Here is a 25,158-nt window from a genome sequence, read left to right as displayed (position 1 = left end):
GACAGCTGCCTCCGATTACCGGAGGCAACGTTTCCCTGGTGTCTAGTGGGGGAGATCGCTCCTCCGGGACCTTGTCCCGGAGGAGCGATCTCCGTTACTGATGCCGGCCGGGGACGCGTCCAAGATGGCGCCGTCCTCGGCTCGGCACTCGTTTGTTTCCGGCTGCAGCAGCCGAAAGCAAACGAGTGCCGATCTCATGGATCTCTGCAGCATATCTATGCTGCAGAGATCTCTATGAGAGATCACAGTGTATATACTAGAAGTCCCCCAGGGGGGCTTCTAGTATATGTGTAAAAAAAAAAAAAACGTGTTGTTAATAGTAAAAATCCCCCTCCCCTAATAAAAGTCTGAATCACCCCCCTTTTCCCAGGTTTTAAATAAAAGTAAACAAATAAATAAATAAACAAACATGTTTGGTATCGCCGCGTGCGTAATTGCCCGAACTATTAATTAATCACATTCCTGATCTCGTACGGTAAACGGCGTCAGCGCAAAAAAATCCCAAAGTGCAAAATTGCGCATTTTTGGTCGCATCAAATCCAGAAAAAATGTAATAAAAAGCGATCAAAAAGTCGTATATGCGCAATCAAGGTACCGATAGAAAGATCACATCATGGCGCAAAAAATGACACCTCGCACAGCCCCATAGACCAAAGGATAAAAGCGCTATAAGCCTGGGAATGGAGCGATTTTAAGGAATGTATATTGGTTAACAACGGTTTGAATTTTTTACAGGCCATCAGATACAATATAAGTTATACATGTTACATATCGTTTTAATCGTAACGACTTGAGGAACATGCATAACAAGTCAGTTTTACCCCAGGGCGAATGGCGTAAAAACACATTTCCCCCAAATAAAAGAAATGCGTTTTTTTTTTTCAATTTCACCACACTTTGAATTTTTTTCTGGTTTCGCAGTGTACTTTATGCAAAAATTCAGCCTGTAATTGCAAAGTACAATTAGTGACGCAAGAAATAAGGGGTCATGTGGGTTTCTAGGTGGAAAAATGCAAGTGCTATGACCTTTTAAACACAAGGAGGAAAAACCGAAAACGTAAAAACGAAAATGGGCCATGTCCTTAAAGGGTTAATGTAACGGGTTAATAGACAGGGTCATTACGGACGCGGCAATACCAAATATGTGTATCTTATTTATAGGGGATCATTTATAAAGGAGGGATGGGGACTATGTATATTTATTTATTTATTTAATGTATTTATTTATTTAATTTATTAATTTTTTAATTTGTTTTAATTTATTTGTTTATGAATTTATTTATTTGTGTGTGTGTGTTTTTTTTTATAACAATTGCAGATATATATATATATATATATATATATATATATATATATATATAATGCATTACAGTGCATGATGTGTGCTGTAATGCATTATATAGTGAATGAACGAGCTGTCAATGTTACACACTGACAGCTCATTCATTTAAACGATCAGGTCCCTGCCTCAGTGCAGGGACCTGGTCGTTGAGCACGGGGGGGGGGAGGAGCCGGCACGGGGGGGAGGGCAAGAGGAGGTTGACGGGAGCCGGATTGGGGGGCGCACAGGGAGGGAGCCAGAGAGCGATCCGGGGGGGGGGGGGGCGCAACACGGGGGGACGAGGACACGGGAAGGGAGAGGGAGCCAGAGCCGGTTCCGGCGGGGGGGGGGGGGGGTTGCAGGGGGGAGGGAAGCCGGATCGCCGAGGGGGAGAACGAGGGAGCCAAAGCCGGGTCGGCCGGGGGGAGGGGTTCGGGCGAGCGTGAGCATGGGGAGAGAGAGGGAGGGCATGGGGAGGGAGAGCACAGAGAGGACAGTTTGGGGGACACCCGGAGACGGACCGGAGGATGATGGCAGTGGCGGCAGGAGGAGGCAATGTGCTGCAGCCTCCTCCTGCCGCCCGATCTGCGGGAGACACAGGAACTCTCCATAGACGCTGCGGTCGCAACGACCGCGGCGTTTATGGGGTTAACTGTCCAGGGGGAGCATGGCTCCCCTCCGGGCAGTGGCAGCAGGAGGAGACTGTGTGTCACAGCCTCTTCCTGCTGCCCGATCTCTGCTAGGGACAGTGGGGGGAGGCAGGGAAACCATGACGTCCAGGGACGTCATGATGCAGAATGGCACTGCTTTTCATGACGTCCCTGGACGTCATATTGGGGGAAGGGGTTAATGTGTATAAATGTAAGGTTATGCATTTGGGCCGTAGAAATAATAAGTACAGTTATGTGTTAAATAATCAAACACTGGGTAAAACTGCTTTTGAAAAGGACCTCGGGATATTGGTGGACAGTAAACTCAACTTTAGTGATCAGTGCCAGGCAGCAGCTGCCAAGGCTAATAAAATAATGGGATGCATCAAAAGAGGTATAGATGCTAAAGATGAGAACATAGTTTTGCCTCTTTATAAATCATTGGTCAGACCACATATGGAATACTGTGTACAGTTTTGGGCACCGGTATATGAGAAGGACACAGCTGAACTAGAGCGGGTGCAGAGGAGGGCAACAAAGGTCATTAAGGGAATGGGTGGGATACAGTACCAAGACAGGTTATCACGCTTGGGGTTATTTACGCTAGAAAAAAGACGTCTTAGGGGTGATCTGATCACAATGTACAAATATATGAATGGACAGTACAGAGATCTTTGTAGTGGTCTTTTTACTCCTAGGTCTGTAACCATGACAAGGGGGCATCCTCTACGTCTAGAGGAAAGAAGATTTCACCATCAGCATCGATGGGGGTTCTTTACTGTACGAGCGGTAAGACTGTGGAACTCTCTGCCACATGATGTTGTCATGGCCGATTCATTAAATAAGTTCAAGGGAGGCCTGGATGCTTTTCTTGAACAACATAATATTACAAGTTATGGGCATTAGATTTCCGGTGATACGTTGACCCAGGGATTATTCTGATTGGAGTCGGGAAGGAATTTTCTTCCTGTGGTGGGGCAATTGTCATCTGCCTCATAGGGGTTTTGCCTTCCCCTGGATTAACACATTAGGGTTTCCCTAGGTTGAACCTAATGTCTTCTTTCAACCTTATTAACTATGTTACTATGTTACTATAGAACAGAGGGGCCGGCCGTGAAAATCCATCCAACTGAAGCCTTATTTTCACCAACATCTGTGGTCTAAGGTGTATGGCAGCCTCCGAACTCTTCCTTAACAGATAACCTTATTTTTCTGGTAGGAATAAGGTGGTGCCAGAACAGTCTGGCTGTGGCTTATCCTTCCCTTCCCTATAGAGCAAATAGGAGAAGGACAGGAAGGAAATGTATGGCCATCTTTACAGAAAGAAACAAGTTCCCCCTAGGTTAAAAAAAAATAAAAAATAAGGAGGGAGGCATTGCCGTTATAATACTTAATATACTATTTATTTCTCTGAGTTTGGAATGCAATATAAGGCTATGTTCAGACCTTGTATGAGACCAGCCGTTCTGTGACCCGGCCGGGTCACGGAACGGCCGGTCTCTGAAAAGATCATCTCAGATGATCTTTTCGGCTGCAGTGTTCTGATACTGGCGCATCCGTGCGCGCCCGCATCAGAACTCCCCACAGCACACTATGGAGCGTACAGCCGGAGCCGCTCGCTCCACAGTGTGCACTGACAGGGTTTTCTGCGGCTGCTATTCAATGAATATTGGCAGCAGAAAACTGACATGTCAGTTGCTTGCGGCGCCGCTAGGGATCCCGTCCCATAGGCAGCAAGGTAACGTATATTTTCGTAATAACTATGGCCGTTGTACAACAGCCGTGGTTTTACGAAAATATACGTTGTGTGAACATAGCCTAAGACTGCATAGGATGAATGGAGATGAGTATATTAACAAAGGAATTTTTGTTTTAGTTCTCTTTATTTCTTGTTTGAGCATTTATTACAGATGTATTAGTGTTCCTTTGACATTCTGATTACATGATATAATATAGCTACAGTAGGTGGTGTTCGAGAAAGTGAAGAATTCACCCAGAAAGTGAGGTATGAGAATTTTAACATTCACTGATTCAAGCCATATGCCTTCTTTCTTTTGTGTACAAATTAGAAATATACTTGGTCCATTGTATATTATTCTCTGTGACTGAGTGGATAATCTGTTCTTGTTGTACTCCTATAGATGTGAATGGCTGATAACTACCATCCTTGGTAAATTGGAGAATTTCTGGTTATCCTCTCAGCTATACTCCCATTACCTTCAGAAAGCATGCTTAGCGCTTCATCAGTCTGATGGCTATTCCCCAAATCAGTCTTGTTGGCATCCTGGATGTAGCCAGGATAGTTCAGGAAGGAACCATTGCCGCCATTGCGTGCAAACTCTACAGCAGATGAGCTGGACATATGATCCCATGGGATTTCTTTCTGCTGAGACTTGAAGCTAATGCTCCAACCCGTCCATCCATAAAATGCCAGTGTAAAGAGAAATCCTTGCATTGGATTCAGAATACCCTAAAAAGAAGAAAAAGAGGTTAACTGAGATTACAGTGGGGCCTTGGATTACGAGCATCATTTGTTCCGGGACCGCACTTGTAATCCAAATCTTCTCTTAAATCAAAGCAAATTTTCCCATAAGAAAACATTGAAATGCAGACAATTGGTTCCACACCCCAAAAATAATGATTTTTTTTTTATTCTGATTAACATGTAAAACAAATGAAACAAACATCTATAAACAGCTGGATATATGATATTATAAATTAGTGGCATATTATAGCAGCAGTGTGTATAGCTGAGTGTGAGTGCATGCACATTATAGCAGGAATGGAGAGGATGGGAAACTGCAGGGAGCATGAAGCAATGAGCAGGGTATATGGTCACATCACATACATGCAGCACTCTCTGTCTATACATTCGCTTTAACCCTTGGTTGCACTGACCATTTATGTATATGGGAAGAATAGGAGAGATAACTGTCAGCCAAATTTAATTATCTTTAATACAGTCATATACTTTTCTGAAAGAAAGAAGGAAAAATATCTGATTATTAAGCTGGGTTCACATTACGTTTTTGCAATCCTTTTTTTTTTTTTTTCTTCAGATGAAAAAATGAATAGAAAAACTGATGCATTTGTGTGTATCCATTTTCATCCGTTTTTTTTTTACATATGCAAAAATAAGGTCAGCTACATTTTTGTGTATGTTAAAAAACATATGCATTATGATCCTTTTTTTATAATGGAAGTCAATGGAAAAACAAATGCATCCGTAGTGTGAACCCAGCCTTAGAAAAACTACCCCTTTAAACTTGTATACATTTTTAGAAAGCAGAGGGTAGCCATGTCATTTTGATACATGTCAAAATGATACAGTGATACCTTGGTTTAAGAGTAACTTGGATTAAGAGCGTTTTGGTTTAAGAGCTCACAGTTTTTCAAAATTGTGACTTGGTTTAAGAGCATTGCTTTGGTTTAAGAGCTCCTTGTCCTGGGTGGAAGGCGGAGCGGAAGAGGGGCATGGCCTGACCAGGGTGGTCTACAGCCCTGTACTCTGACCCAGGAAGTCTCCATCACCTTCCAAATCATAGCAGATCCACTTCAGGCTGGGGCTTGCATCAGAGGACAGGACTGTGGGGGTAATCTCTTCATAGCTGTAACCCCTTTCTCCCCGGACAGAGAGTATATGTGCCTGCACTCACACTCAGCTATACACACTGCTGCTATACTGTGCACTCACACTCAGCCCTTATGGGGATCTGCAGTTCCATCCAGCTGGATTAAGAGAGGATTTGGATTACAAGCACAGTCCCAGAATGAATTATGCTCGTAATCCAAGGCACCACTGTATAAGCCATTACAAAATTAAAGGTCTAGAGGTCAGCAAAATAGAGGAAAGACCATCTAAGACAATACTTATCAAACATTCCACATCTTGTATAATACACCAATTTTTTGCTTTTTGATCATTTAGCTCTTGGAACCAGTACTATATATAGAATAGTTCCTTAGTCATACAATTGAAGTTGATTGAATTCACGGCTGACTTACCATGATGAACCATGTGATAAGTGCAGCATTCCTAACATTTTTCAGCTGATCTCCATTTATGTCTGGCTGCATTTCCAGATAGAACAAAAGGCTTTCATTGATAATATTGGACAACCAACTGATAAAGAGATAAAAAAGATATCAGTGTCAGCTGCGGTGGAACAGACACATTAGTTACTCTCACTCTCCTGACCACAAGGACATAGAAACGGAATGATTAGCAGAAGGTTGAGGAATACAAACATTCTTTTTAACCTCCTATTTTCTTCTGGGATTTTAAGCATATTACACAATGTTATGGAAGTTTTTATTTCGCTGGAAAAACATGACATCACTCTTACCTAATTCTACAACATAAGCCATATTAGCCTAGGTTCACTTAGAAACATAGAAGATTATCGGCAGAAAAAGACCACTGGGTCCATCTAGTCTGCCCTTTTAGTATTTTCTTTCTTATTATCTTAGGATAGATATAGGTTTATCCCAGGCAGGTTTATATTCTGTTATTGTAGATTTACCAACCACATCTGCTGGAAAATTGTTCCAAGCATCTACTATCCCTGACACCCTCCACCATTTTTTGTACCCGTTCTATTTTATCAATATCTTCTTGTAGGTAAGGTCTCCAGAACTGGACACAGTATTCCAGATGTGATCCCACTAGAGCTCTATACAGCGGGATCACAATCTCCCTCTTCTTACTGGTTATAGCTCTAGCTATACAGCTCAGTATACCATTATATATATATACAGCCGAGCATACCATTATATATACAGCCCAGCATACCATTACATATACAGCCCAGCATACCATTATATATACAGCCCAGCATACCATTACATATACAGCCCAGCATACCATTATATATACAGCCAAGCATACCATTACATATACAGCCCAGCATACCATTACATATACAGCCCAGCATACCATTACATATACAGCCCAGCATACCATTATATATACAGCCCAGCATACCATTACATATACAGCCCAGCATACCATTATATATACAGCCCAGCATACCATTACATATACAGCCCAGCATACCATTATATATAAAGCCCAGCATACCATTATTTATATATACAGCCCATCATACCATTATATATACAGCCCAGCATACCATTACATATACAGCCCAGCATACCATTACATATACAGCCCAGTATACCATTACATATACAGCCCAGCATACCATTATATATACAGCCCAGCATACCATTACATATACAGCCCAGCATACCATTATATATACAGCCCAGCATACCATTACATATACAGCCCAGCATACCATTATATATAAAGCCCAGCATACCATTATTTATATATACAGCCCATCATACCATTATATATACAGCCCAGCATACCATTACATATACAGCCCAGCATACCATTACATATACAGCCCAGTATACCATTATATACAGTATACAGCCCAGCTTTCCCCACCGCCTGGTTGCACTGGTGACTCATTTTAAGACTGTCAGAAATTACTACCCCTACATCCTACTCTACCACTTAAAGGAGTTATCGGGGGAGCAGAAAAGGTCTTTCCTGTCCTTCCTCCCTCTGACCATGTAAAATTATAACTTTCAAGACAAGCAGGGGGCAGGTATATGTTGCAATGTTTAATAGATGCCCGAGCTTACGGATGTTGCAGAGACATTAGGCAGCTATCGGACATTTTACTACTGTATCTTACAACGCTTACAATAACTTCTGGGAGAATTCTGGGCTGGGGTGATTTTTGGCAGAGTGGCGGGGAGGGGCGGATGAAAGAAGTAACATGCTCTGACCTCCCCCGCTTTATTGCTGATGCCGGTATCCTGCAGCTCCGGTCCCTGGCTGCTTCCTGGTAAGAGAGGGGACCTAGGACTTGACGTGCCAGTCACGCTCAGACAGTCAGTGGCGGAATATCGGTAGGAGCGCTGAAGCGGGGGAGGTGAGAGCATGTTACGTCTTTCATCCTCCCCCCTTCCCGACACTCACATTACCAGAAATCACTCTAGCCCGGAATTCTCCTTTAATAAATCTTCACCAAAGTTTTTTGTTCTTCATTCTCACATAAGACAATAAAACAATTACCATATCATGAACACCAACATAATCTTGAAAAAACGTATCTGAATTTCAGTTCCTAGGCGTCTCTCATTTTCCGTATATATTCCTTGTCTTCCTTTTAATAATGTGGCAACTAGTAAAACATAAAGAATAAGTTGAAAACAGACGCATACAGTGCATTCAGCCTCTCTCTAGGAGCTAGATATTGGATTTGAATTATAGCAAGAACAAGTTCGTCTCTTGAGGAACAAAAATTCCTTTCCAGGAAAACAAAAAGCTCATGGGCCTCTTCCTAACATTCTTAGGTATAAGACACTCGAGCCATATTGTATTTAGAAGAACGGATCCCAGAGAGGAGAGGAAGTTGTATCAATGGTGACTACAATGTATGACTGAGGCCTAAAGAAGTTGTCATACTCTATGGGGAATATCACTCTATGCCACAATGGGTAATGGATAAATGTAACAGATGTCATACATTGGTATCTTGATACTGGAGAGGTTGTCTTAGGACTGTATACTACTAGGCAGATCCAACAGTGAAGTGGAAGGCAGCAGCGATATGTGTGGAGTATCCCCACTCCACTGTTGTATCGGGCCTAGTATTATACAAGTTGTATGGCAAATAAACCTGCATGTTGACTTATTTACTGTATTTTTGTTATCATTATCTCTTTACATGTATTATTATACCTTGCCCTTGTTTTGTGGATTTATTGTATCCTTGCGCAGTGGAGTGCACACTCTGTACAAGAGAGTGATGTGCTGATGGTTTTTAAATGCTTTTATGTTTTATTGTGCTGTCTGTTTAATAAACTTTGTATTTTTCAGTAATTTGGTGTGCACAAGTTACTTATACATGCTTTTCTTTTCCTTCTTCTGGGTACATTGGTATCTGTCACCCATAGATTTTTATGGCATCAATATAATGGATACATAATATAAATGGCCACTGTAAAAGCATATGCCACCATGTAACGTACAGTATGTCACAGCCTTTATTCATATACGACAACCAGAGCCAAGAACAAGATGTGAATAAGGCTACAGCTGATAATAATTGTGTAATACAAAGGCATAGACAAAGTGGATTTTTAGGTAATGTCATTACGTGTGCAAAGATGGCAGCTTTTTTTTTCTAACAATAGGTCCCATTGTTTGGGGGATGCCACTATATGGCATCTATCATGGCCTCCAATAAAAGTATATGCTGGGAGCTTCAATATATTTATGAGAAGATTGTTGTACAATTCTTTCATATATACCCAAAGATAAAGTTTTGCTTCAGATTCCAATATTGAATCTGGTATTACTCATGTACTATATTTCATGTCTCAATTGCTTCTACACACTGAAATTTCTATTAGTGTCATATAGCGGTAAGAAATTCTACAATTTATATGAAAAAGAGTAAAAATAAGTATTATGCCATTCTTCTTACCTGCTAGAACAGTTCTTCTAAACAGGATAGGATTAGCTACCATTACGAGGAGAAGAGGTGCATAGGTAGTAACATAGTGTGGGATTGCATGTTCTAGACCTTCCTCACAGCTGGAAAACAAGGTGAAACTATTTTACCCTAGATTATTAATTATTTGGCTAATCCAAGTGAAAATATTGATACATCTTGCGGTGTCCCTCCCCACCCCCTTCTCTGCCCAAATGGCATACAGAGTATAAACTGTGGGGAAAAAAATTACACAATTTTTGCGCAAGGATTTCCAGCTTGTGCTAGGAAGCTTGATGCATCTGCTTCTAAATATATATATAAATATGATGACAACTGAGTCTTACATGAAGGTACTGTTGGGAGTATTTAAAGCGATTCTGTACCCACAATCTGCCCCACCCCCCCATCGCTTTTACTGTCAGATAGCTTCTTTTAATTCAAGATCTGCCCTAGGGTCCGTTCGGCAGGTGATGCAGTTATTGTCCTAAAAACAACTTTTAAACTTGCAGCCCTGTGTCAAATTGGCGTGGCCTAGAGTACCAGTGCCCTAGGCCTGCACTGCCCCTCTGTCCCTTTTCATCATTAGGAAGGTCCCTGTGCAGGATTTCTCCCAATCATCACTGTGCACATGGGCCTTAACTAACCAGGACCATGTGCAGTGTTTTGACAAATGATGAATAGGAGGGCAGGGAGGAGGGACGGAGAGGCGGTGTGAGCCTAGGGCACAAACATTTAGCCCACCCCAATTTGAAACAGGGCTGCAAGTTTAAAAGTTGTTTTTTAGGACAATCACCTGCCGAACAGACCCCAGGACAGATCTTGGATTAAAAGCAGCTATCTGAAGGTACAAGTGGTTTTGGGGGTCACATTGTGGGTACAGAGCCGCTTTAACTCTCAGACTACTCCTTTAAGAAATCTATCTTGCTGATTTTCAACAGTAGGAGAAATTTGTATGTTATATGTATATAAAACAGCACCACTCCTGCCCTCATGTTGTGTGTGGTCTTTTCACTTCAATGCAACTGAGCTGCAAAACTTCACACCCAAATTGAGACAGAAGGACTGGTGTGTTTCCTAGAAGAAAAGTCTAGGTCTGAATAGCCCCTTTAAACTGAATGTACCTGCTGTAAATATGTTGCGGCACACTATATGTCAGAAAACATTTTTGAAGATACTCCAATATATGGCCATGACCACAAAACATCTTTTTTTGGCCGTCCAAATAATAATGTTGGTTGTTTGAAATTATTGCCAAATTAACAGCTATACAAAAAAAAAAAACGCCCATCAAACGGCGCAAAAAAAGACGTTATATGGTCATGGCCGACAGAAAACATTACATGAATATTCCCTTAGCCGTGTGGGCCAACTGAGTCATCTGTCTTGGAAAATATATACTGTAGAAAAAGCAATGTTAAAAATACACAGTTACATCAAAGACTTAGAGGCAGTAATCCATCTAAAGTAAAGGTAAGCAACACAAACATTATGCAATGGTCTATTTTTTATTTTTGTCTGTCTGGCCGCCCTGACGGGACCCATCAATCAGAACTGAATACCTTCCTCTCAGTTTCAGGCTTACTTCTAAATGCCACTGAAATTGGGCTTTACAATGGCTTCAATTGTCTTCACAGTTTACCTCGGAGGCATCTAATGTATTTATGAATCGCCGGTGTTCACCTTTCAAGGAGAAGGTTAAGGGCCAAATAGACCTGGAACATAAGGTGGTTTGTCTGAAAGGTCTTCTAATATCCAGGAATTTTAAAGGGGTTTTGTGGGAATGTTAAATAAACCTAATTTACTGGAGGAAGAAGAATGCGGAAACCTTGAGCCAGGTTACCAGGGAAGGATTTATGGCCGCTCACACCTGGCTTCATTAATATCACAATAGAAAACACCTTCATATAGCACGGTCTGTACTATCACCCGATAGTCTATAGTGGCCTACGTCTGGGTGTAGAAAACTACTAGTGGGGCTGATATTCTGATAATATAATGTCTGAAACCAGCCTAAAGGGGTCTATACACCTTATACCTTTGTCAGCCGCTCGGACTTTAGCATAAGTCATATGAGGCTCTCCCAACCGTCCAGAGACAAATGATGTCGCTAGGATAAGGGTCAGGCTCAGGCATGATGGAGAATCAAATGAAAACTGATATTATAGAGGTACTCCGACTAAACATGTTTTTCTTTTAAATCAACTGGTCTCAAAAAGTTACATAGTTTTGCAATTTACTTCTGTTAAAAATCTGAAGTCTTCCAGAATTTATCAGCTGCTGTATGTCCTGCAGGGAGTGGTGAATACTTTTCAGTCTGACACAGTGCTCTCTGCTGCCACCTCTGTCTGAGACAGGAACTGGCCAGAGCAGGAGAGGTTTTCTTTAGGAGTTTGCTACTGCTCTGGACAGTTCCTGTCACAGACAGAGGTGGCAGCAGAGAGCACTGTGTCAGAAAGAAAAGAATACACCACTTTCTGTAGGGCATACAGTAGCTAATAAGTACTGGAAGACTTGGGAATTTTAAATAGAAGTGATGTACAAATCTGTAAAACTTTCTGACACCAGTTTATTTGAAAGTGAAAAAAAAAAATTACAGGCGTACCCCTTTAATTCTTTGTCAAATGGGCCACCTAAAGAAATGAGGTCTAATATCTACAACAAGGTGTCAGAGTGATAGTAAAGTCCACCTTTGGGTTCCTATGGGTATTCTCATCTGGACATTTATTGCATTTATTGCACATCCACAGGATCTGGACCCACACCTATCTTGAAACAGCATGCCCTAGCCTCTTCCAACCTTATGGTGGTTGCTGAAAAAGGTTGGGAAAACAAATCAGCCAATCCTGCTGTTTTCATGTAGTGATGTTAAAGGGGTTATCCAGTGAAAATCTTTTTCTTTCAGATCAACGGGTTTCAGAAAGTTATATAGAGTAGAAATGTTGTTTTCCTTTTCAGTATAACACCGTGCTTTCTTCTGCCACCTCTGTCCAAGAGAGGAACTGTGCACAGCAGCAGCAAATCAGCAGAGAGCACTGTGTCAGGCTGGAAAGAAAACACCACTTCCTGCATGACATACAGCAGCAGTTAAGTATGGGAAGACTTGAGATTTTTAAATTAAAGTAAATTACAAATCTATATAACTTTCCAAAACCAGTTTATTTCAAAGGAAAAGATTTTCCCTTATTAACCCCTTTAAGGATCTGTCCCCCCAACATGGCTATGAAGCTGGCTGTACTACTGAAACAAGCATAATAAACCCTTTAAACCCGTCATACCTTCATAAAATGTGTTTGTTTTTCTCCTGCCCTGTGTCCTAGGACGGCAGCGTCTCCTAGTTCTGTGTCCCTCCAGGACTCTGCAGACATTGTGCAGGAGCAGAACAGGAGAAAATGTCAGCGCCAAGCTAGAAACAGCACAGGTTGCCAAACCCCATGAGTCAGGGATTATTACAACATGTTGACGCAGTTGAGTGGAGATTATAAAAAAAAAATAAAAAAACATCTTAATCCAGACTAACAGTTTAGTAAAATTCCTTTTGTCTCTAAGCATCTATAACCCTACAATTTCCCACACCCTCCCATATCACAGTCTATGGGGTGAGCCTCACAGACAAGGAATATCTAAAAACTACAGAAATACTTTCAATTTTTTTTTAACTTGATACAGTCCTGAATAATCCATGCGGTATGAGGATACTCACTTAGATACTGAAGGGTAGTAGAGCATAGCAACACCTTCTACGCAGAGCAGAATGGCCAAGCCCCATGTCATCATGTGGTAAAGAACAATGGTGCTGCAAAGAGAAGAAGATCCTGTTGTATTTTATTATAGAACAAAACAATGTAAATATTTTATTAGGATTGAATTAGGATCCAGAGAGAGAACGCGGAAGCTGTACAGTGTAGTATAACAAGTCACGAGGAAGTCTGCATATAGGAAACATCATAGGACCCTGCAATGTGGCCACTGACTGAAACATGACTGCCTGGTCAATCAAGGAGTCTGTAATGATGACTGAATTTTTTTACTTATATTATATGTAAAATGCCTTGATACAATTGACTTTATGTTGTCCTGTCTAAGGGTAGTATAAACTAGTGACAGAGAAGCTGCACAGAATGATGTATCACTTACATTGTTCTGTGCAGCTGATTCAGAAATATCCTCCTGAATAACATGGACAATAAGTAGTCCTCTCCAGTATGTGCGTGAGCTCAGTAGTCCTGGATATTCATGAGCACCGGCACACTCTGCCCACTGGCTGTTGATTGGAAGTTGTGTATACCATGTATAGGCAGTCAGCTATCAATCAGCAGCTGGAGGGCCGGGGAAGGGGTGCAGCAGATTCCCTTTAAGGCTGTCACTCACTGATCAGGACTACCCAATGGATTCCTAAAAAGGCCTTGGTACTATCTGACCATTTACTCAGTGTTTCATGAATAATGACACTACAATAAAGAAAAAAGTCTAGACATCCTTTTCTATAAAATTACGTTCTCAGAACTCAAAAGGCTGCTTTAAAATTATTACCAGTTATAGTAGTTCAAAGGGGGCACTATGGCATGTTTGGTTGGCACTGTGATATGAGGGGTAATGTGAGTAACAGCACTGTGGGTTCACCCTGTACATGACTGTAAATGGCACCCTGGACATCCAAACTGCTGGTACTATGCTTGTGGTATAGCTAATGTGCACAATGGGATATATTTCATAGGCTGTGCACTATATCTGGTATTATTTATGCACTATGGCAAATAACAATGATATAGACGAAGACTGGCACCATTCTATGTCCTGTACACAATCTGACCTTTGTTGCCTCTGTGCTTACTCCATACCCCTCTCACCCTGACCTGCAGCCCTGTTAATATACTTTCTTATAATAACATACATTTCTATGACCTACACATTCAGTTCCAATGCTGATGTGTTCTATACCCTCCCTGCGTCCCTCACATATGTGGGACATTAGGGCACTTAGACCGGTTTTAGGCTTCACGCTCATTAGGTTAATCTTTGCTTCTTGCCTCTTTCGCTTTATTTCAGCTCAGATCATGTTCCTATCAGACCTTTTCACATCGGTCCCTTACAATCACTCATGTGAAATGCAGATGAGTTCTGTTCCGCCTATGGCTATCCCTAGAAAGGAAGAAGGATATCTCTGTACCATGCGGATAATGTGTGAAAGAAAGCATGACTTCCCAAATTAAATTATTTTATAATGAAACCTTGTATCACATTGCAGTTTACTGAAGAGGGGAAGGACTTTCTTGGTTTAACCGTTTCCTTAACTTGTATACTCAGACTGTATACTACTATGTGTATGTTGAGTGTAGTATCCATCTGCCCATATCCTTGGGAAAATTTTCAAAATTTTTAAGTACAGGCCCAGCTAACACCCCAAACCCTCTGTGATCTCACTGATCGTCCGCATCGCCCGCATCAGAACTCCCCACTGCACACTATGGAGCGTGCGGCCGGGGCCGCACACTCCATAGTGTGCACTGACAGGGTTTTCTGCGGCCGCTATCAATGAATAGACATGTCAGTTTTCTACGGCACCGCTAGGGATCCCGGCCGGAGTGTACCCTGTGTATACACTCAGGCCGGGATTCCCTCGGCCTGCAGCACAGGGTAGGTTCCGTACCAATCATGGCCAATGCAACAACAGCTGTGATTAGTACGGAACTTGTGTTGTGTGAACATGGCCTAAGACTTAATCATGTCCACACATTCTTGCATGATTTAAATAAAAGATGCGATTAGCTGACAAATGGGTGACTTTTTATTAGTCGGCTGATCACTCATCCTTTTATGCAGACAGATTATCAGCTGTGAGTGTTCCTGTGTGCCGATATTCTACCTGTGTAAAAAGTGCTTAAAGGGGTTATCCAGCCTTAGAGAAACATGGCCACTTTCTTCAAGAGACAACATGACTCTAGTTTCTAATTCAGGTGTGGTTTGCAATTAGGCTCTATTCTATTCAATGGAACTGGGTTGCAAAATCTACACCCAAACTGGAGACAAGGGCTGTGCCATCTCTGGAAGAAAGTGGCCATGTTTTTCTAACATTGGATAACCCCTTTAAAGGGGTTGGCCACTTTATAGTAAAATTGCACTGTGTACAGTATAAGTAAGTGTACTCACTATATATACTGACAGCAGCCCCCTGTGTACCTCATAGAGCTAATATCAGACTTCCCTCCTCCAGGCTGTGCTGCCCTGCTCTGTGGTGTTTCTGTCCATAAGATGGCCGATATGGAGGAGCATGTGACCATGCCCCGCCTCCCAGTGTCCACCATAGGCATATACAGGCTCTGTGGTGGACACTGGGGCCAGGGCATGGTAACATGCTCTTCCATGTCAGCCATCTTATGGACAGAATCCCCACAGAGTAGGGCAGCACAGCCTGGAGGAGCTCTGATATTAGCTCTATGAGGTACACAGGGAGCTGCTGCCATACACTAATACTGTACACTGAGCAATTTTACTATAAAGTGGCCATCCCCTTTAATGCAATACTATATGCAAATAGTTGTTCAAAACTATGAGGATGTGCTTAGAATGTTCTCAGATTTCTAATATGTGAAATCTAATAGCATTTCCAGTAGAATTGGCAGCTTTGATGAATCCTTTCTTCCTAGAAATCAGTTGAAGTCCCAAATCACATACATTACCAAAGTGATCTTGCATGTACTGTATTATGACATCTCCTCAAGAAGAAATCTTACCCCTAACGTCCCCATACACTTTACACGTATTTCAGCCAAACCTCTTGGTAAAAAGTGTGTGGAGATGTCCCACCAACAGATGATGTCAGCGTGGCTGTGACTTACCCATACCCTTCCCATAGAGAACAGTTCATGTGTATGGGGAGAATGGGATTCAATAAATGATATATAAGTGTACGCCCGCCTTTAGGTCCCACCACAGTGGACCTATGAACAGCCAGCACCGTGCTTTGTACTAATCACCCTGATGCAGGTGTCTGCAGATGGTATTCTTTCCTGGAGAGACCTTTGGCTTTGCATCTATCCTTAGTCAAGCTCAAAGATGCCTAGTTTAAAGCTTCTCTGTATCCACAATCTGCCCCCCTCCCCAAACCACTTGTACCTTCGGATAGCTGCTTTTAATCCAACAGTTATTGTCATAAAAAATAATTTTTAAACTTGCAGCCCGTGCCAAACGGGAGTATCTGTGCCCTAACTTTGCACCACCCCTCCGTCCTTTCTCCCCACCCTCTTCATCATTACGAATGCCACTGGAACATTTTCTCCATGCTGAACATTGCACAGGTCCTTAACGATCCAGTCCATGTTCAGTATTCACACAGCTGACGAATAGGAGACAATCTGCCTGGAGCATTCCTAATGATGATGAGGGTGGGGAGGAGGGAAGGAGGGGTGATGCAAAGTTAGGGCACAGATACTTCCGTTTGGCAGGGGCTGTAAGTTTAAAAGTAGTTTTTTAGGACAATAACTGCATTACCTGCCGAATGGACCGCAGGACAGATCTTGGATTAAAAGCAGCTATCCGAAGGTACAAGTGGTTTGGGGGGGTCAGATTGTGGGTACAGAGTTGCTTTAAGTAAAACACTGACTTGAAGGAAACCTACCTTTAAAAGATGAAGCGCTAGTGCTACTTTGCATAATATTATTATTATTATTATTATTATTATTATTATTATTATTAATTTTTAGGCCATGTTCAGACATGATAAAACAGTGGACATTCTGTGACACAGACATGTCACAGAACGGCCGATATCACTTCTTTTTTTATTAGAATCCGGGCACATTCATGTGTGCCTGCACTTCAATTAGCCATAGCGGATAATGTAAAGTACGGCCGGAGCCGTAACTTACATTGTCTGCACATGTCAGTTTTCTTTCAAATTTTGTTTTTATTGAAATTTTTCTTTAAAGAGTGACAAACCGACCTAATCAAAGATCGCAAAAGTGGCACATAAATGTAGTTCAAAGTAGAATGAAAACACAGAAATAATATGCTTTCTCGTAGAAACATAATAATATATTAGTAGCAAGTGCCACAGAATATAATGAACCAAAGAATGAGAAAAGGAAGGGTATGGGGGGAAAGGAATAGTGAAGAAAACCTGGAGGGGGGGACTAAGCAGGGACAGATTAACGTAACCATAGGCCCCGGTGTAACGCCTGGAGTAGTGGATCCACTGGACCGTCACTAGCGATAGCACTAACCTCATCAGGGAGCGGAGTCTAAGGGGCCGCTGGTTTTCACCAGAGCCCGCCGCAAGGCGGGATGGACTTGCTGCGGCAGGCGACCCCCAGGTCGCTACCCCTGGCTTGGTTGCTAGTGACGGCAGGCGAGGCGTGGCAGGAGCAGTAGGCAGGAGATAGTGCAGGCAGAGGACTGTAGACGTGCTCGCAGGTGGCGGACAGGACTCAGGAACAATGGGAAGGCAGCGGGCAAGGACTAGGGACAAGGACTGAAGACAGGAACAAGGGACAAGGACTAAGGTCAGGAACAACAGGGAGCTGGGCCAAACGCTATGGGAAGCATGTAGAGGCTCCAACACCTGGAAGGGGGCAGAGCTGGAACTTATAGGGGAGTGATTGACACATGGACCAATTAGGAGCGCACTGCCCCTTTAACTCTGAGACAGCCGGCGCGCGCGCGCCCTAGGAGTCAGGGACGCGCGCGCCGGCCAGCACAGCGGGTGACGGGAGAGGGGCGAGGTAAGGCGCCCCCCGGGGCCGAACTAGTGGCAGCGCCGGGTCCCTGTACATGGACCCCGGCAGCTGCATGGAGAGGTCGCGGCGGCGGTCCGGAGCACGGGCCGCCGCCGCGGCCGTGACACCCGGGCTGTTCACCAAGCCTGGGCCCCCCACCCCACTGTAACTATGGCAGCACTAGTGTGGTTTTCATAGTACTGGATAGATAATGTCATGATGTCCTGATTTGTGCAAGATTGCGATTTAAAAAAAACTGAATTTTTTTTTAAAATCATGGCAAAACTGTAGCCAGAAGACAATACAACACTGAAAGTATAAGTCTTTTTGGGTGGCCCTGGGCCCCAAGGAGCTCAGGGCCCCGGGCTACTGCCCGAAAACGCCCCTATTATAATCCGTTACTGGGACTAAGGGAACATGTGAGTTTTCTGTGCGGCTGCGTGAAATCCCGGTCGAAGTGCCATCACTGAGGGGCTCCATCACCATCAATAACCCTCCTTCATACCTTAGTCCGGCAGATCTTCTAATCACCAGGTAAGCATCTACCGCGTAGCAGAACAACCACCAGAAGCTTGCACTATAGAACAGTTGTATCCACATCTGCAGGAAAAAGACAACCGACTCTTGAAAAAGTGAAGGTCATTAGATATGACATATATACCCTGGCATATGCACAGCATGGCATGAACTCTACTCTGCGGAAGACACAGCAGTATCAGCAACTGGCATCAGTCATTGGCAGGGACAGTGGTGGACTAAAGCGCCCGCACTGGACCAGGTGAGGTGAGTATTTTACAGACATAAGGGGAGATTTATCAAACATGGTGTAAAGTGAAACTGGCTCAGTTGCCCCTAGCAACCAATCAGATTCCACCTTTCATTTTCCAAAGAGTCTGTGAGGAATGAAAAGTGGAATCTGATTGGTTGCTAGGGGCAACTGAGCCAGATTCACTTTACACCATGTTTGATAAATCTCCCTATAGTACTTGTAACTAGGTTTTATGCTGCATACCTATTAAACATTTAGCAATTGCTCCTGCAGGAATTCATATACAAGTAGACTCTATTTCAAGGGTTACTGCTATTTACTACACAACCACATTACTAGTCTGTGATCAGGTTTGTTACTTACTGCACTTCCAACACAAAAAGCAGTGGGCCAAACGTCTGTAGTGTTCTTTAGAGACATGTTGCTTATAAGAGATGGTGAGGATATCCATACTGTTGATCGTAGTATCACACCTGAAATGATAATAATATATACTCATAAATAAACACTACAGTATTTCACTAAGTTATAATAAGGTTGAACTTTATGAGTTCTCAAAATTTTTGGCTTTCTCCATGGATTTTATGTTTTCATGTGTTGATATTTGTCCTACTCATCATTTGGAAATCCAGAAAGTACGTTGACTATGGCTGAGTTGTGTATTTGCAGTGTCCCAGTACAGAGGTCACTAAGTTTTCTCTACCCATCAGGTTAGGTTCACACTACAGAATCCACTGTATAAGTTTCGTCGGATTCGTACCCGTTTACAATTGGCGCGCATATGCACTAGAGATGAGCGAACCTCGAGCATGCTCGAGTCCATCCGAACCCAAACTTTCGGCATTTGATTAGCGGTGGCTGCTGAAGTTGGATAAAGCCCTAAGGCTATGTGGAAAACATGGATATAGTCATTGGCTGTATCCATGTTTTCCAGACAACCTTAAAACTTTATCCAAGTACAGCAGCCACCACTAATCAAATGCCGATCGTTCGGGTTCGCTCATCTCTAATATGCACCCATGCCATAGACACCATTCTATGGTCGGTTCAATTCTGCATTCCACCAAAAGAACTGACATGTCTATTCTTTTGGCAAAACGCAGAATCGGCCCGGCCATAGAATGGTGTCTATGGAGCCAGCGGATATGCGCATTGCAGTAAACTGGTAGGAGCCACGAAATCCGGAACTTATCCGGGTGGATTCCGTACTGTGAACCTATCCTCAGAAAGTAATTCTTGTAATCCTTGTGCTTCTGAAGCACTGTCAAGCTTGAGGTTATTTACGCTAGAAAAAAGACGTCTTAGGGGCGATCTTATCACAATGTACAAATATATGAATGGACAGTACAGAGATCTTTGTAGTGATCTTTTTACTCCTAGGTCTGTAACCATGACAAGGGGGCATCCTCTACGTCTAGAGGACAGAAGATTTCATCATCAGCATCGACGCGGGTTCTTTACTGTACGAGCAGTAAGACTGTGAAACTCTCTGCCACATGATGTTGTCATGGCTGATTCAGTAAATAAGTTCAAGGGAGGCCTGGATGCTTTTCTTGAACAATATAATATTACAAGTTATGGGCATTAGATTTCCGGTGATACATTGATCCAGGGATTATTCTGGTTGCCATTGGAGTCGGGGGGGGGGGGGGGGGTTCTCCCTGTGGTGGGGCGGTTGTCGTCTGCCTCATGGGGGGTTTTGCCTTCCCTGGGTCAACACAGTAGGGTTTCCCTAGGTTGAACCTGATGGACTCTTGTCTTCTTTTAACCTTTACTATGTTACTATGTTATGTCTCACGGCTCTGAGACCCCCGCAGAGCTCTGGGATCTCCAACTTTAGCGACGTCATGGTTCACCTGATGGATTGCCCGCCCAGCCAATCAGTGACTGGGGCGGGAACTGCTGCAGTTATTGATTGACTGATGGAGCAAACCAACAGCCAGGTAGGGCATTTCCCCCAAGTTGTGACGATATTGGAACACAGGGGAAAAAAAGTTCTGGCCGGGATCCTGGAGCCTGTCATGCGGCACATATGGGGCACTGGGAGAGGTAAAACTTACAGTATGTTCCATTTTGCCTGCTGCCAAATTTTAAAAATCGCCAGGCTTCTCCTTTAAATTCAGGCCCTTGTAATTAACTTGCTAAAATAAATAAAATAGAAGGTGACAGGTTGTCTTTAGTGTAATGTATGATTGATTGAAGGAAACTGCAAAAAGCCATTGTCAGCACTCCAGGACCAGCAATAGTCAGCGACTGGAAAGTTTATATATGAACATGAGTCATTTAATGATGTGTATGAGTGATGTCTGTCTGTGACATGCTGACTTATTAGTGAACAATACTCTTATTATGCAGCACATACGTAATGGCCTATGTAAAAATATGAATAATTTGTAATAGTGATAGGCTTAGTGCTGTGAAAGTATTAGCCCACCTCAACCCTTCATAACATTCAGTTACATCTAATAAAGCTGAGGCAACCTGTTAATAAGTTTAAGGGAGAGTTAGATGAAGATGTTATTCTGGATTGGATTTTGATTGAAAATGTAGCTAATTTTACATAAATCTAATTTCCCTGAGTAATATGTAATTTATGTGCGTGCCATTATTACATTAAAAAAGAAGAAGAAGAAACGAGTGAATATACAGTAAGTTCTTAAAGGGGAACTATCAGCGAGTTAGACAAATCTAACCTGCTAATAGCCCCCTGTTGCGCAGGAGGTGCCAAGGATGAAGGTATGTCTGCCGCTTCCATGCAGTTAGTGTTTTACTCCTCAGTCTAGTAAGAGCATTAGAAGCACTGCCCCGTCCTTATAGTGCTGATCCATAGCACTCCATTGATTATCATTAGAAGGGGCGGGGCGGATCGGCACTAGGGGGACAGGGTAGTACTCCTAATGGTCTTACTGCACCGAGGATGAAGGAAAGTGACATACTTTTCATCCTTGGCGCCTCCTGCGCATTAAGTGGGCTATTAGCAGGTTACATTTGTCTAACCTGCTGATAGTTCCTCTTTAAGCTCCCCCTAGTGGCAGCTACAAATATCCTAAACGGGGAGAGGCGAGTCAGGATAGTTTGTTTTGTTCTACCCTGGCTGATGAAAATGTTTTCAAATCACCGGACTTCTCCTTTAGGCTATGTTCACACATAGTATTTCTATCAGTTTTTCAACCAGAACCAGAAGTGGAACTGACTGTGCAAAATTATAATGGAAAGATTTGCACAATTTCTGTGTTTTTAATCCACTCATACTATAGTAACCAAAACACTGATGGAAATACTGTGTGAATATAGCCTTAGGCTATGTTCACAAAATGTAAATTTTCATTTAATTATGGCTGTTGTTGCAAATTGCCCTGGCAACACTGGCCCTGATTAATTAAAAAAATTATATTGCACTGAAGTCAATTGAATCCCATTCAGAGTGTATACACATAGTATACATTCCAGCTTGAATTCCAAGTGGCCGCAGTGAAAACTGACATGTCAGTTTTGTGTGGCTGCTATTCATTGAATAGCAGTCGCACAACACTGTCAGTTCACACAATGTCCAGCCATACTTTACATTGTCGCCTACGGTGAATTGGCATACCAATTTTAAAGAAATGAAGTTCATCCGGCCAGTACTGCAGTACCAGCCGGGATGAACTTCAATGACAGCGGCCATTCTGTGACACGACCGGGCCACAGAACCGCCAGTGTCATACTGTGTGTGAAACCGGCCTTAAACAGTACGTCTATTCATGCTATAAAAAAAAAAGTTCAATATTTATTTGTGTTATACAACTGGTTTATATTGAGGGAGGCTTATTGCACATGTCTGTATTCATACTGGTCTCATATATCTAAAATATGTAAGCTTGTGTGCCTTCGATTTTTCTCACATTTGTCAAATATTCTCTTCAAAAAGTATTGTTTAATGCTGAACATCATTACATATGAATGAGGTATTCTCCCCTTAAAGCATGAAACAGAAGCCACACAACAAATCACCAATTAGTGCACTATAATGTAGTGAAGTCCTTCCATTGGCTGTGTGTGTGGGTGTATGTGGGTGCATATGGGTGTATGGGGGAAGGAGGAGGGGGGGTCTGAAGATGATTGCAGACACTGTAGTTGTAATAAAACAGGGGAACTTAATTTCCCTTTTCAAAACCACAGTGGTACTACATCTTTAATAGTTATAGGGGGAGATTTATCACACATGGTATAAAGTGAAACTGGCTCAGTTGCCCCTAGCAACCAATCAGATTCCACTTTTCATTCCTCACAGACTACTTGGAAAATGAAAGGTGGAATCTGATTGGTTGCTAGGGGCAACTGAGCCAGTTTTATTTTAAATCTCCCCATAGTTTATGCCTGGTGGCACAGTACGCTTAATAGCTGCAGTTGACAGTGGTTTTCAGCACTATTGCATATAACCTTAGCACATTATACTTTACATGCAGTACAGCTTTAGGCTGGGTTCACACTATGTATATTTGAGGCTGTATTTGTGAGGCTGTATAGCAACCAAAACCAGGAGTGGATTGAAAACACAGAAAGGCTATGTTCACATAATGTTGTAATTGAGTGGATGGCCGTCATTTAATGGCAAATTTTTGCTGTTATTTTAAAACAACGGCTGTTATATTGAAATAATGGCAGTTATTTACCGTTATATGACGGCCATCCACTCAATTTCAACATTGTGTGAACAGAGCCTTTCTGTGTTTTCAATCCACTCCTGGTTTTGGTTGCTATGAGGACCTGACTTGAGGACCAAATACTGCCTGAAGTATACAGTGTGTGAACCCAGCTTTAACATTGACACAGGTCACCATCATTACAGTGCAAACACCTGTACCTGCACCTATTCTGCAGAAGGAGGGAGAACTCGCTATTGCCTGACTGATCTTGCACGGGCCCTCTGGGCCTTTTACTATCTCTCTAACTCTGCTGGCCCTTTTTCTCTGCTAGACGTGGATGAACAAGCCTCTCACCCCGCCTCGGGATTGCAGCTTAGTTGCTCTACTAAACTTGTATTTACAGGCCTAGGGACAGGCAGTCCCTCACTCTGACTCCACTACGGTTCCTAATTTGCTTGCTTCTGCCCAGAGCCCACTGCAGTTACTTTGCTCAAGTCAGGTTAGTAACACACCAAGATGGTGTAGGCAGTCTTATATAGGCCATGCAGGAAAAGAACTTGCTCTCTGTTACTACCTACTGGACAATAGGTGATGTCTCATCTCCTCCCACTCCCTGCACACTGACCTTTATATGGGTCACAGGGCATGACTAGAAAACTTTTCCAATGAGTAAACTCCAGGCTATTGCTTCCTATTGTCCATGTTGCTGTTGTAAAAAAAATCTGTCTAAATCCTGTCAGCCAGTGTTTCTGACAGATTCCCTTTAAAGGAGAAGTTCGGTGAAAATTTTCGTCTAAGTATTGTATTGCCCCCCAAAAGTTATACAAATCACCAATATACACTTATTACAGTGCTTTTTTTTTTCCTGCACTTACTACTGCATCAAGGCTTCACTTCCTGGATAAAATGGTGATGTCATTTCCTGGATAAAATGGTGATGTCACAGCCCGACTCCCAGAGCTGTGCGGGCTGTGGCTGCTGGAGAGGATGATGGCAGGGGGATGCTCAGTGTCCTCCAGTGCCTGTGTCCCTCAGTGTCCCTCTGCCATCATCCTCTCCAGCAGCCACAGCCCACACAGCTCTGGGAGTCGGGTCGTGACATCACCATTTTATCCAGAAGTGACACCTTGATGCAGTAGTAAGTACAGGGAAAAAAGCACTTTATAAGCATTTCCCGTAATAAGTGTATATTGGTGATTTGTGGGGGGGGGCAACTTTTGGGGGGCAATAGAATACTTTAATACAAATTTTCTCCAGACTTCTCTTTTAAGCTTCACTCTAGTTTGCTCTCTACTGCCACCTGCTGTTCAGACACAGGCATACTACACATAGGAGAAGCAGAATACTGTGGAGCAGATTTATTTATACTGTCTAATACTTAGAGTAAACTTAGATTGCTGTTTAGATGCTGTTTGGTAAATTTGACACATCTTTAGACTGTCTAGTCTGAAGGCCCTATTACACAAAACGATTATCGGCCTTACTTGGCAAACTCACCACACCAACAGAGGGGGGGGGGTAATACAGTGAAGAGCATGTGGTACATGGAATTCTATATA

At 42.7% G+C, this 25,158-nt stretch overlaps 1 protein-coding gene across 1 annotated transcript in view; it reads right to left on the bottom strand.

The window, feature by feature from the left end:
- GPR143 (G protein-coupled receptor 143) overlaps window positions 1-25,158 on the bottom strand; it is a 35,316-nt gene that overhangs the window by 8,617 nt on the left and 1,541 nt on the right. Inside the window, exons 2-8 of the mRNA XM_069945210.1 lie at window positions 19,335-19,444; window positions 18,708-18,802; window positions 13,192-13,284; window positions 9,483-9,592; window positions 8,066-8,174; window positions 5,977-6,094; window positions 4,189-4,441 (exon numbers count right to left, since the gene is read on the bottom strand). Coding sequence (XP_069801311.1) covers window positions 4,189-4,441; window positions 5,977-6,094; window positions 8,066-8,174; window positions 9,483-9,592; window positions 13,192-13,284; window positions 18,708-18,802; window positions 19,335-19,444 — 888 coding nt within the window. The remainder of the gene's footprint in view (window positions 1-4,188; window positions 4,442-5,976; window positions 6,095-8,065; window positions 8,175-9,482; window positions 9,593-13,191; window positions 13,285-18,707; window positions 18,803-19,334; window positions 19,445-25,158) is intronic.

This window comes from Dendropsophus ebraccatus, chromosome 11 (genome assembly GCF_027789765.1).
Source record: "Dendropsophus ebraccatus isolate aDenEbr1 chromosome 11, aDenEbr1.pat, whole genome shotgun sequence".
NCBI lineage: Eukaryota > Metazoa > Chordata > Amphibia > Anura > Hylidae > Dendropsophus > Dendropsophus ebraccatus.
The sequence above is the reverse complement of the archived record's forward strand: the minus strand, read 5'-3'. Positions and strand labels throughout refer to the sequence as shown.